Genomic DNA, 12,377 nt, shown 5'->3' with positions numbered 1-12,377 from the left:
TCTTCTGTATTGTCTCAAATTTTGTTTTAGATAGGGAGCATGCATTACTTTCATAGTAAAAAATAACTACAAAGATGTAAAAGGTTTTTTTTTCTGAAAATCAATCTGAAAATAGAACTCTGTTTTCCATGTTTCCTGATTCTCTTTGAGAAAAAGTTCTTTCATTTGTACTGGCATACTGGATTTCTAGCAGAAGTTAACTTTATGAACAAGTTAATAATCTACATTTTGAATTATTTATATGCACTTTGAAGCTTTAAGGCAGACAGGGCAAACTCCATATTTTCCTCCCCTTCAGATCATAATCCTCCCTCTGACACCATGGTCTTCTCCATATTGATGAGGCACAGAGAGTGGAAAGAATGTTAGATTTCAGATGGAAGGTGTGCTATGCCTTCTTATCTGTTACCTTCCACAAGATAACCATGAAGGGCAAAGAAGTGAATTCAGCTGACAAATGTTTAGCCATTCTGGGATTTGGTAGTGATGCAACATAGAAAAGTAAATTAATAGATATTTGTAGGAAGAATTCTTGATTAAGGATCTCTTTCCTGCTTTGGCATAGATTGAAGGATAGCCTTCACTTCCATCCCACCTCCACCCACCACCAGCCTTAGAGGCTCATTTGGTCCTTGGGGAAATCTGGGATTTGATTCTAAATCCCCGAGAGGGCTGTCTCTGGTCCTGATTCCTACTCCAGCAGTCCATTTCGATTCCAGTGTAACACGAGAGAAATTTGTTTGTTGCAAGAAGACAATACAGGATTTATTTTGTCCAGTTCCTGCAGAGTTAGATCCAAAGAGCCCTCATATGGACCCAATCCTCTGAAGTGATTTTTGTTTCCTTGCCGTCCTCCTGACAAGAGACCTAGAATTGGGTGTCCCATCAGACCAGAAACACAGCCCAACAGACAGGCCCAGAATCCCACAGGTTCCTAAAAAAGAAAATACCTGTACTTCTATCTGTTGTGCTACTAACATTTGCCTGAGGATTGGTAGAATATGATTTTCTATTTCCTAAACAGCGGCTCTAATCTATGAAGTTATGTTTTGTCTGTGCGCTGAGCAGTTCTCAAAATAAAGCAGTTTTTCATGTTTTCTAAAGATTCTCATTGTTCATTCATCACTATTCTGTCAAATATTTGGCACATTACTTGACCAAAAATCTGGCAGGTGTGAATGGCATTGGTTTGAATTATTTTGCCTATAATCCCTTGCCAGGACTCTGATACCATTACACCATGTCTCATCAATTCCCTGTATTTCTAAAACTCGTTCTTCTAGGAGAGTGACCAAGTCCTTCCAAGGCTGGAAAAAGAAGTCAATGCTGCACTTCGAACAGGATCAGGAAACAACTGAGACATCGGTAGAAAACAGGAGAGGCTTTACCTGGCATGACTTAGCATTTCACCACGCATATTCTGCCTGTCCTTAATTTTGGAGACTAACCTGTGGGTGGGGCTGTGTGCTTCCAGGATGAAGGGGAAAAGACACATGCACGGGAAGAACAAATTCTATTTTAGCAACATACTTTGTTACTGTAGTCACAGCAGATGCAGCCCTCTTCACCAACATTTTCCTAGATCCCAATAAGCATTTAAATATTGGAAAGACACCTGAAATGTAAACTTTGGTGATCTGAGAGCCTTAAGCCACAGGAAAGTCATATAAAGCAACACTCTTTTGATCAAATTTACTTTTTAATTTTTTCCCTTTTCTTACCTGAAAACCTCTAACAGTTGTTTTAGTGCAGAGGTCATTTGTTGGATTTATCTCGAAGGAAGAGTAATGTGCCAAAGCGTATATATTTTCTTTCTGATTTCTGAAGATGCTAGAAAGCCCTGAAACTTTTATGGTTAGACATAAAATCTACCATGAAATGAGAACAGTCCTCTTATTTTTTTTTTAATTTTTTAAATGTTTATTTATTTTTGAGAGAGAGAGGGAGAGAGCAAGTGGGGGAGAGGCAAAGAGAGAAGGAGACACAGAATCTGAAGCAGGCTCCAGGCTCCTAGCTGTCAGCATAGAGCCTGATGCGGGTCTGGAACCCATGAACCTCGAGATCATGGCCTGAGCTGAAGTCGGACGCTTAACTGGCTGAGCCACCCAGGCACTCCAAGAACAGTGGGAAGTATGACCACAGCATAAGGTTTAAGGTGTTCAGGTTGCCATAACAAGATACCATTGACTAAATGTCTTAAACACAGACACTTATTTCTTCACAGTTCTGGAGCCCAGAAGTCCAAGATGGCAGTTTTGGTTTCTCTTGAGGCCTCTCTTGTTGGCTTGAAGATAGCGACCTTCTCTCTGTGTCGGTTGTACATGCACATCCCTGGTGTCACCCCCCTCTTTCTATAAGGACATCAGTCATATTGGATTAGGGCTCCATCCTAAGGACCTCATTTTAACTTAATCACCTCTTTAAAAAACTTATCTCCAAATATGGTTACATTGAGGTACTGAGGATTGGGACTTTGACATAGGAAGAGTGGAGCACAATTCATCCCATAATGAGGGGTGTGAGAACATGCTCCGATAGAAGGTATATAAACAGAAGGAATATGCAATGATATGTAGCAACATTCACAGGCCCCAAGGAGAAACTATAATGACTAATTAGAACCAGTGCCTGTAGAAGGAAATTCCCTGGGTTCTCCAATGATAATACTGACTCTTCTACTCGCTATGACCCTCAGGAATCCCTTAACTCCCCAGAGTCATCCTAGATCCTTCATCTGAAAAGTAAAGTAAAAACAGAAAAATCCACTCACATGAACCACCATGTGAGGTTCAAATAAAATCTATACAAGTATTTTTTTTCTTAATGCAATCTATAAATGTAAAATGGTTTTATAACCAAGGATTCTCTAGGAAATTCCTTGGTGGAGGTGAGTTTTGAAGACCATTTTGAAGAGAGGAGAGAGCTGGCAGAAGGAAGAACACATTTTCCGTGGGAGGATCGTCCATGTTCATAAGTATTTTTTAAGTGAGCAGTGATTTAGAAGATCCAATTTTGACCAGCTCAAACAGAGCAAACAGTGCAATATATACTTTCCATTTCTTCCTGAGGCCTCACAGTCTTAATTTTTTGTTCTTTGTGTTTTTGTTGTTGTTGCTAATTTGGGGAATTGTACACATAACTGGCTACATGGCCTTAGTCACTCCCATATATTTTACAGTACCTAGTTTCCACGTGTATCGACATCTGCTTAGCCAATTCACAGAGACTCAGTTATGTAACAGATGAGAAAGTTCTTTGAAATGGTTAAAAAGAAAATATTCAGTTAGACATTGATGACATTTTATATAACAAACTAATTTTTATCCAGCACCTAGCATGTGACAAGAGCTGAATTAATGTCCGTTGCCTGAAAATGGTAGTTTTAAACAAAACACTACATTGTTCAGGAGAGTGCAATTCCAAGATGATACCTTTGGAATACAGTTCTCAGTATTATTGTAAGAAGAGGAAATGATAGAAACAGGATGGCCAGCTGAGATGCATACCAGGCATGATTTGATTGGGATCTGCCCAAAGACTGTGAAATGGAGGGGGAAGGGATAACATACTCTGAGAACTGGCATCATCAGCAGGTAAGTACAGAATAGGAGAAGGTTAAACACACTGGCCAGCCTCGCAGCATATGAAGCAAGTTTCTTCCTTATGGAATTAAAAAGTGTGGTTTTATAGGCTTTCTTTGAGTGTTGATGCAATGCACAATACATTGCTTAGTCTGCAAGATTATTCTATAGAATAATAATCTTTACTCTTAGAACTTGCATAGAATTCTGCCCAAGTTTTCTTTTTCTCAATTTCACTCTCCATTACTCCTATTTACACTCTATGTAACTACACAATGGAGATCAAAGTGCTGTTTATTTTCCTTAGCGCTCAGCTTTCTCCATCTCTCTCTGTCACCACCAACAAAAGTGTCCCTCCTTGTGTACTTAGATATTTTCCCATTCTTTTTCTTATTTTTGCCTCCACATCTTTATAATTTTCTTGTGCTGAAAATTGACATGGAGTAGCTTTCTGGATCTCATAAAATGGGTATGGCAGATTATTTGAAAAACTGGCTATATTATATTCCTTCCTATAAATATACCCTTTCCATGTTACTTAGTTTTTTTCCCATCAAGAGATGGATTCCACTCCCCTACACCTTCAACCTGGGCTGGACTTGTGACTTGCTCTGGCCAATAGAATGTGGCATAATGTAGCATAAGTGTACAAATTCTAAGTCCAGGCTTCAAAAGAATCGTGATTGTCTGCTTTGTTGCAAAATTCTGACTATCCAGTGTGTGGGCTAACATGCTAAGGGATGAGACCTTGTGTTTCAGAAATGAGTTACCCATGGGACACCTGGGTGGCTCAGTCAGTTGGGTGTCTGACTTCCGCTCAGGTCATGATCTCGTGGTCCATGAGTTCGAGCCCCGCATCGGGCTCTGTGCCAACAGCTCAGAGCCTGGACCCTGCTTCTGATTCTGTGTCTCCCTTCCCCGCTCTGATCCTCCCCCGCTCACACTCTGTCTCACTCTCTCTCTCTCAAAAGTAAACATTAAAAAAATCTTTTTTTTAAATAAATGAGTTACCCAGCTGACTGTAGACACATAAGGCCAGCTGAGCCCAGAAGAACCAGCCATTTGAGCTTAGCCTAAGTTGCTGGCTCAGAAAATCACAAGCTAAATGAACACATTTTGAGGTGGTTTGTTCTATAGCAAAAATTATTACAATGGGCTACCGAGAACATTTGTGAAGTCTCCCCTTTTCTTTGATGAGAAATATTTGCAGCAGTTTCATACAATTCTCACATCAGTGTGTTACTGTATAAAGGTTGTGCAATAAAATAGTCTCTCAAGGACGTTTCAAATTCTTTAATTTTATAGGTTATATTATATATTATATATTCAGATATATTCTTTTTTCAGATATATTCATTATTAATGACATTTGGGACCTTCCAATATTCTTAAATATTCCAAAGCAAAAAGTCCAGAAGGTGCACTATTTTCATTTAATTTCACACTTCTAACATTTCCTGTGATTTCATATATGAAGAGGATCTACGAGTAAATAGAATCCAGAAAATGTTAATTTTCTTGATGCTGTCAAGGAGAGAACATTGGCTTGGTGCCATTGCTGCTTTGGGGTCATAGCCAACCTGGGAATGAACAGCTGTTGTTATTCAGAAAAATTCAGACAATATTTGGGAAGGTATTAATTTAGAGGAAAAAAACCCAAGAGGAAAATAGGAAAACAACAAACTAAATAAGAATAGCATTTTTAGACTGTAAAAATACCTAATGATTTCAGAAGTGTTTAATATTATCTTCCAATATAGTCCAGAGGGGGGCAAAGTAAGCAGGATTTGGAATGTCCCTAGCAAGGCATTCTAGAGGCAACATGGCATAGTGAAAGTATATGGGATTTGGGGTCAGAGAAGAAGATTTTAGTTTTTTGGGCTACGGCAATTTTCATGTGTTCTCATTCACATAGAAACAAGTAGCTTTCGGCTCTGTTTATGAATCTATAACACACACCAGTTTAAAATATATTAATGATGTATATATAAAGATTCAGATTATTTCTTTCTCCTATTCTCTAAAGCAGTAGTTCCCAAAACATGGTATGAGTTCCCAGAGGGCCCAGAGAGAAGAAACTACAGTAAGAATCTAGCTGTCTTCCATTAAGCTGTACATTGAGAGATTTAGAAATACTTAAAACAATTCTATTCTTCTCACTATTTTCTTTGATTTGGAAAATACTTTTTATTAAAAATATTACTTGTGCTAATTTGTAATGAGTTTGTTTTCTTATTTTAAAATGGGTTAATAAATATTTACATTTGTTCTTCATTTTAATTTTGTAATATTATCTAATATTGTAAATACTAAACATAACCCATATGAATGAAATCCTTAACATACTTAATACTTTTTAAGAACATAAATGGGAAACCGAGACAATAAAATTGAGAACCACACCATCCAGAAAGTTTGGTCAGATATTATTATTCCCATTTAATAGACTGGGAACAGAAGAATTAAAAATGAATTTACTTGAAGGTGATTTATTGGATGGTGATCTAGAATGAAGAACATCTAACTCAAAATTCCTTTCACATTTTAAGTTTACTTTTCCCCAATGAGTTTTTTTTTGTATTTCTAACATTTTTTATTGCTCAAGTTAAAATATAATAAAAATACGCTGTTTTAGAGTGCACAATTCTCTGAATTTTAACCCGTTTAGATTTATAGAACCATCATTCCTGAAGGGTACCAGAATTTGCCATCCCAAAATATGTCTCTTTGGCATATGGATTATTTTGAGCTAATGGCTATTGAGAATCAGTAGGTGCAGGGAAAACTTTAAAAACAGGATACAAGTTTTCCTTTTATAATAGAAATTTGCATTTATAAAGAAATTTTCACACAAAGGGACACTTTCCTGGTCTTTCATATGCCATGTAATTCGGATTGTATCTTGGACATTTTGAATATTATGCTAGAGTTCTCAGGGTCTTGCCCAAGTCTTCTGAAGAATGTTGATGTCTTTCTTTTAGCACACAACTGACCTTGTTTGTTTCAGTTTTCAAGTTCTGCCTTATGGGAGTTGTGGTCTTAATGTCACTTCCTTTGTCAGTAACTTTGCAGTATTATATGGATCTGTCTTATGTGTGTTCCCACCTGTGGCCATTCTGAATCCTGGGTGGTGATCTACCTTGCAGCTCAGTTCTCAAAGTTGGAGGTATGTTATTATGTGTCAAAGCTATACATGTGTGTCTTGGGAGTGTTCCCATGAGCTCATGAACTACCTTTTCAGGTCACTCTCCCAACTCTTTTCTTTTTTGACCTTCCTAGAACTTTTTGGGCTCTCTGGGGCTCTTCTTTTCAGTTCAGCCAGAAAACTGGGGCTTTATTTTCCCAGTTCTGTCATGTACTCCCTGCAATTGTAAGCATTTCCTGAAGTGAGATGCAGCAAGAAAAAAAGCAACAAGTGCTTGCCCCACTCTTATGGGGTCTAATCTCTGATTTGTAAGGAAGCTTCTACTTCCTCATTGTGCCTCCCTTAGCCATCATGGTTGCTGTTGCTTCCACTGCCACCACTAATTGCACTGGATTGCTTGAGAACTGGGAGAGGACAGAAAGGAGAAAAGGAAACAACAATAGCACAGAGATTTTTATCCCACTATCTTTCACCGTTAGAAGATCCCTTTCCCATCTTGCAAGCTGTAACTTAATGACTCTTTCTGTGAGAATGCCAACTTCTGAGTATCAGGCTACATTGAGACCAGTTCTGCAGATATCAGAGACAAAAAATGGTAAGATAACTGGTGATTTAGTGGCACTTAGAATTATGCCCCCCCATCTGCCTGTTACTATTTACTTTTCAGTGTTCTCAAATAGCTCCTCATGCATTCTGTCCATGTTTTGTTATGCATTCAGTAGCAGAATGTGCTCATTCCATCTTACCAGACACCAGAACCCCAATAAACTTTTTGCAATCGTGTAAAAGTGCTGAAATACCTAAGAAAAGATCTGCAGAGTTGGTATTAGGGAAATGTGATGCTTGGACTTTATAGCCTCAATTTACTCCTGTGACTTCTATTTCCATTTGTGAGCTTTTATTTTCTATCACTGATAACTCTATACTCAGGAGGAGCTGCTCCAATCTTAACCAGAAGTACATTTTTCCCTCAAATTTTTATAGTTCCTTTGAGGTATAATTGGAATGTTTAAATAAAATTGTATTAAAAAGCATGGTCAAGAGAACAAAAAGATGGGCCACAAACAAGGAGAAAATACATGCAAAAGATACACCTGATAAAAGATTGTTATCCAAAATATAAAAAGAATTCTTAAAACTCAACAATAAGGAATAATTTGATTAAAAAATGGGCCAAAAACCTTAAAAGATACCTTACCAAAGGTAATATAGATGTCAAACAAGCATATGAAATGATGATCCACATCATATGCCATCAGGTAAATGCAAGCTAAAACAACAATGAAATACCACCAGACCCTTATTAGAATATAATCTCAAACAAATCTAAACACTGACAATACCAAACGTTTGTGAGGATATGAAGCAAGAGGAGCTTTAATTTATTCCTGGTGGGAATGTGAAATGGTACAGCCACTTTGGAAGACATTTTGGCAGTTTCTTATAAAACTATACACATTCTAACCCTACAACCTGGCAAAGGAGTTGAAATGTATGTACACATAAAAACCATCATGTGGATGTTTATAGAAACTTTATTTATAATTTCCCAAACTTGGAAGCAACCAAGATGCCCTTCACTAGGTGAGTGCATAAATAAAATGTGATATATCCAGTCAATAGAGTATTATTCAGCACTAAAATGAAATGAACTACCAAGCCATGGAGGAAACTTGAATGCATATTACTAAGTGAAAGAAGACCATCTCCAAAGGCTACATGATGTGTGATGCCAACTATATGACATTCTAGATAAGGCCAAACTGATATAGCAAAAAGATCAGTGGTTTCCAGGGAATGAGGGAGGGAGGATTGGAAAGGCACAGCACAGAGGATTGTTAGGACACTAAAAAGACTCCACATAATACTGAAATGATAGATGCAAGTTATCCAGACATTTATCAGACACATTGAATGTGTAATACCAAGGCTGAACTCCAGTGTAAAGCATGGACTTCAGGTGATTATGATATGCCAAATGTAGGTTCATCAGTTGTAACACTCTGGTAGGGGATGTTGATAATGGGGGAGGATATGCATATGAGGAGGCAGGAGTATATGGGAAATTTCTGTACCTCCCTCTGAATTTCACTGTGAATGTAAAACTGATTAAAAAAATAGTCTTAAAAAAGGAATGAACTTTTGACATATGTTACAACATGGATGAAACTCAAAGACATTATGCTAAGTGAAATAAGCCAGACACAAAGGGGCAAATATTGTATGATTCTACTTGTATGAAGCACCCACAGTAAGGACAGAAAGTAGAACAGTCATGACAGGGGCTGGAGGGAGGAGGAGAAAGGGAAGTGTTGATTAATAGGTATTCATTTTCAGTATGGGATGATATACAAGTTCTGGAGATGGAGAGCAGCGATGGTCATACAAAAATGTTAATGCACTTAACGCCACTGAACTGTTGCACTTAAAAAATGGTTAAAATTTAATATTTTGTAATGTATACATTAGCACAATAAACAATAAAATAAAATAATTTTAATTATAAAAAGTGCATCGCTAAAGGAAGGAAGTAGGGAGAGAGTAATAACAGAACTAGATGGTAGGTTGGCAAACTATGGTGTGCCTATAAGCCAAATCCAGTCCTACCAGTTCATTTATTTACTGTCTATGGCTGCTTTTGTACTGTAACAGCAGAGTTTTATAGTTGTGAAAGAGACTATCTGGACTTCAGCACCTAGAATATTTACTATCCGACCTTTACAGAAAAAATTCGACAACCATTAATCTGAACGGTATGGTACAGACCATTATGGTCATCTTGGGATTCCCTACAAAGCATCTTTCTGCTAAACTTCAAGCCTGACCTATCTTTGAATGAGAGTATATCTTTGCAGAGAGAAAGGAGGAATGGGAAGTTCTCTTCTCCTTCTAAAATCTTACTTCTGCTTATTTAACTGTTATTAATAAGTTAATTTTGTTTTTCCAGGCATTCTGCTAGAAGCTTAACATACACTGCTAAAAAAGACATTCCTGCCCTCATGAAGCTGTCAATCTAAAACAATTTTTGTAGATAGCTGAAAGCAGTCTCTCTCTAACAGCCCCTTATTGATCCTGAATCTATTTTACTGGACAACATAAATCAAATCTGGCATTTCTTATACATCATAGCATGTCTGAACAAAAACATTTTTCATGCTTTCTTAGAATCATCTTTTACCCACTTAAACATTTATCCTCTTCATTTGTGATAAAAAAAATTATGCTAAAAATGCAATTCAAGTCACAGATATGTGTTTGTGATATCACTTTTGCATCATCTGCAAATCTTGTCCAGAAAATACATCTCATTTGCTAGTATATTTGCCTACAGCAGACATAGAGCATTATCCTTGACATGAATGAAAAACTCTTTTATTTTCAGAACTTGAGGGACATTTCCCTATACAAATGTTGTATTTCTATTTACTGTTTAGGGAATAAATTTATGACAGTTCTTTTGTTTTTCTTTTTCATTTTTCTTTTTTGCAATAAGGCTTGTTTAATATAGCTCCAGAGGAAAAAAAAATTTGGAATGATGAAGCAGAAGATAACAAGGCAGTGTTCATTCAGCATACAAAGAAAGGTAACGGAGTTGAACATACTTAATAGTTCTATGAGCCAAGAAATGTCATATACAAATAATTATTTTTAAAACTTGGGGGAGGGGATATTTGTATCTTTATTTTAAAGGGAGGAAAAGTGAGGAGTTTGAAGAAGCTATAAATAACAGAGCTATTAAGTGGTAAGCAGCCTTCCAGTTCTGTCTCCCATGAAGCCATGTATAGAAATGGAGTTCTCTAAGAATTGAGGGAAATGTCCAACATATCCAACCATGATCCTTGTCTTCTTATGTGAAAAGGGAATTCTGAAATGACTCTGGCTCCAAAGAATATCCCATTGCTTCATGTTCTTCTATTAGATTCATCACCTATTTGTGTGACACTAAATTAACCAAGATTGCATTCATATGTTCAATTCATATATTTAAGTGTATTAATAATTTTTAAATTTATTTTGCCCAAGTTTTCATTTAAATTCTTGTTAGTTAACATACAGTGAGATATTGGCTTCAGGAGTAGAATTTAGTGATTAATCACTTGCTTATACACCCAGTGCTCATCACAAGTGCCCTCCTTAGTACCCATTATCCATCTAACCCATCCCCCGACCCACCTCCCCTCCAGCAATCCTCAGTTTGTTCTCTATAGTTAAGAGTTTGTTTTATGGTTTCTCTCTCTTTTTTCCCCACGTATGTTGATCTGTTTTGTTTCTTAAATTTCACATTTGAGTAAAATCATATGGTATTTGTATTTCAGTGACTTATTTCACTTAGCATAATACACTCTAGCTCCACCCACCTCATTGCAAATGGCAAAATTTCGTTGTTTTGCTTTTATGGCTGAATGTATATCCATTGTATATCTTACCACCTTTTCTTTATCTATTCATCGGTTGATCTACATTTGGGCTCTTTCCATAGTTTGGTTATTGTTGATAATGCTGCTATAAACATCAGGGTGCATGTATCCCTTCAAATCAGTATTTTTGTGTCCTTTGGGTAAATGCCTGTAGTGCAATTGCTAGACTGTGGGGTAGTTCTATTTTTAATTTTTTGAGGAACCTCCATACTGTTTTCCAGAGAGGTTGCAAAAGTTGGCATTCCCACCAACAGTATGGGACTGTTCCCCCTTCTCCACATCCTCACCAACATCTATTGTTTCCTGTGTTGTTAATTTTAGCCATTCTGATGGGTATGAGGTAATATCTCATTGTACTTGTGGTTTGTATTTCCCTGATGATGAGTGATGTTGAGCATCTTTTCATGCGTCAAAAGACACATGAACTTACGACAGTTCTTAAAAAGAAGTAGAAATGAATTAAAATTACACACAATTTAAAGTCACTTATTTCAAAATTAGGAGGCAAGTTTATCAAAGCTGTTGAGCAGAAAATTATTGACTTACTTTCAACCAATTGATTTATCTAATCCCAGGAATTCTAGTAGAATATCTATGTTTTCTGGATTTTTCTTGGAGTCCACTTATCTATCATTTGCTTTTCAACAATAAAATGATAGTTGTTTGTTTGTTTTTTCCTGTAGAAAATATCAATAATACGTCAGGAACAAGTTAATACACATTTAAATTTCAGAAGTGTTATAAAATTATATAAAAAGAAAATTGTTATGGATTTTGTTGTTGTTAAATGTAAGAAATAGTATGCAACAGGGACGTCTAGAAACCATTTTGTTGAAATGTTGAATTCTAATGTAGCAAGACTATGATTTATTTAATGGTTCAAGGGTTACAAAAATGCCAGCTAGAATCTGGATTGGTAACAACTCAGTGTCAAGTAAAATTCTGACAAAAAAAAAGCTGTAGGAAACAGCTGAAAGGCAGTCTAACTATATTTCATGTTGTCTGTAGTGGCCAGCTGAGGTATCTAGTTCTAGATGGAGACATTTTTCAAAACTATAAATAATTTTTTGGTAACTGTGAAGTTTGATATTGTAGTGTATTGCTCCAAGAGGAAGCAAAAATTTGGTCAATAATATAAAAAAAATTGGTGTGAAGTTTCTTCAATATGTTTATCCTGTGACTTCTTCAAGAATCCTCAGCACCATTACATGCTCAACTTGAACGCCATGTGTC

The 12,377-nt window shown here is 36.6% G+C and overlaps 1 protein-coding gene across 6 annotated transcripts in view; it reads left to right on the top strand.

Moving 5' to 3' along the window:
* Window positions 1-12,377, top strand: part of IQCM (IQ motif containing M) — a 649,280-nt gene that overhangs the window by 504,984 nt on the left and 131,919 nt on the right. For all 6 annotated transcript variants that reach the window (XM_078445704.2, XM_078445701.2, XM_078445702.2 and 3 more), the window contains exon 14: window positions 10,220-10,309. In XM_078445704.2, the coding sequence (XP_078301830.2) occupies window positions 10,220-10,309 (90 nt within the window). The remainder of the gene's footprint in view (window positions 1-10,219; window positions 10,310-12,377) is intronic.

This window comes from Panthera onca, chromosome B1, assembly GCF_046562875.1.
Source record: "Panthera onca isolate mPanOnc1 chromosome B1, mPanOnc1 haplotype 2, whole genome shotgun sequence".
Taxonomy (NCBI): domain Eukaryota; kingdom Metazoa; phylum Chordata; class Mammalia; order Carnivora; family Felidae; genus Panthera; species Panthera onca.
The sequence above is the reverse complement of the archived record's forward strand: the minus strand, read 5'-3'. Positions and strand labels throughout refer to the sequence as shown.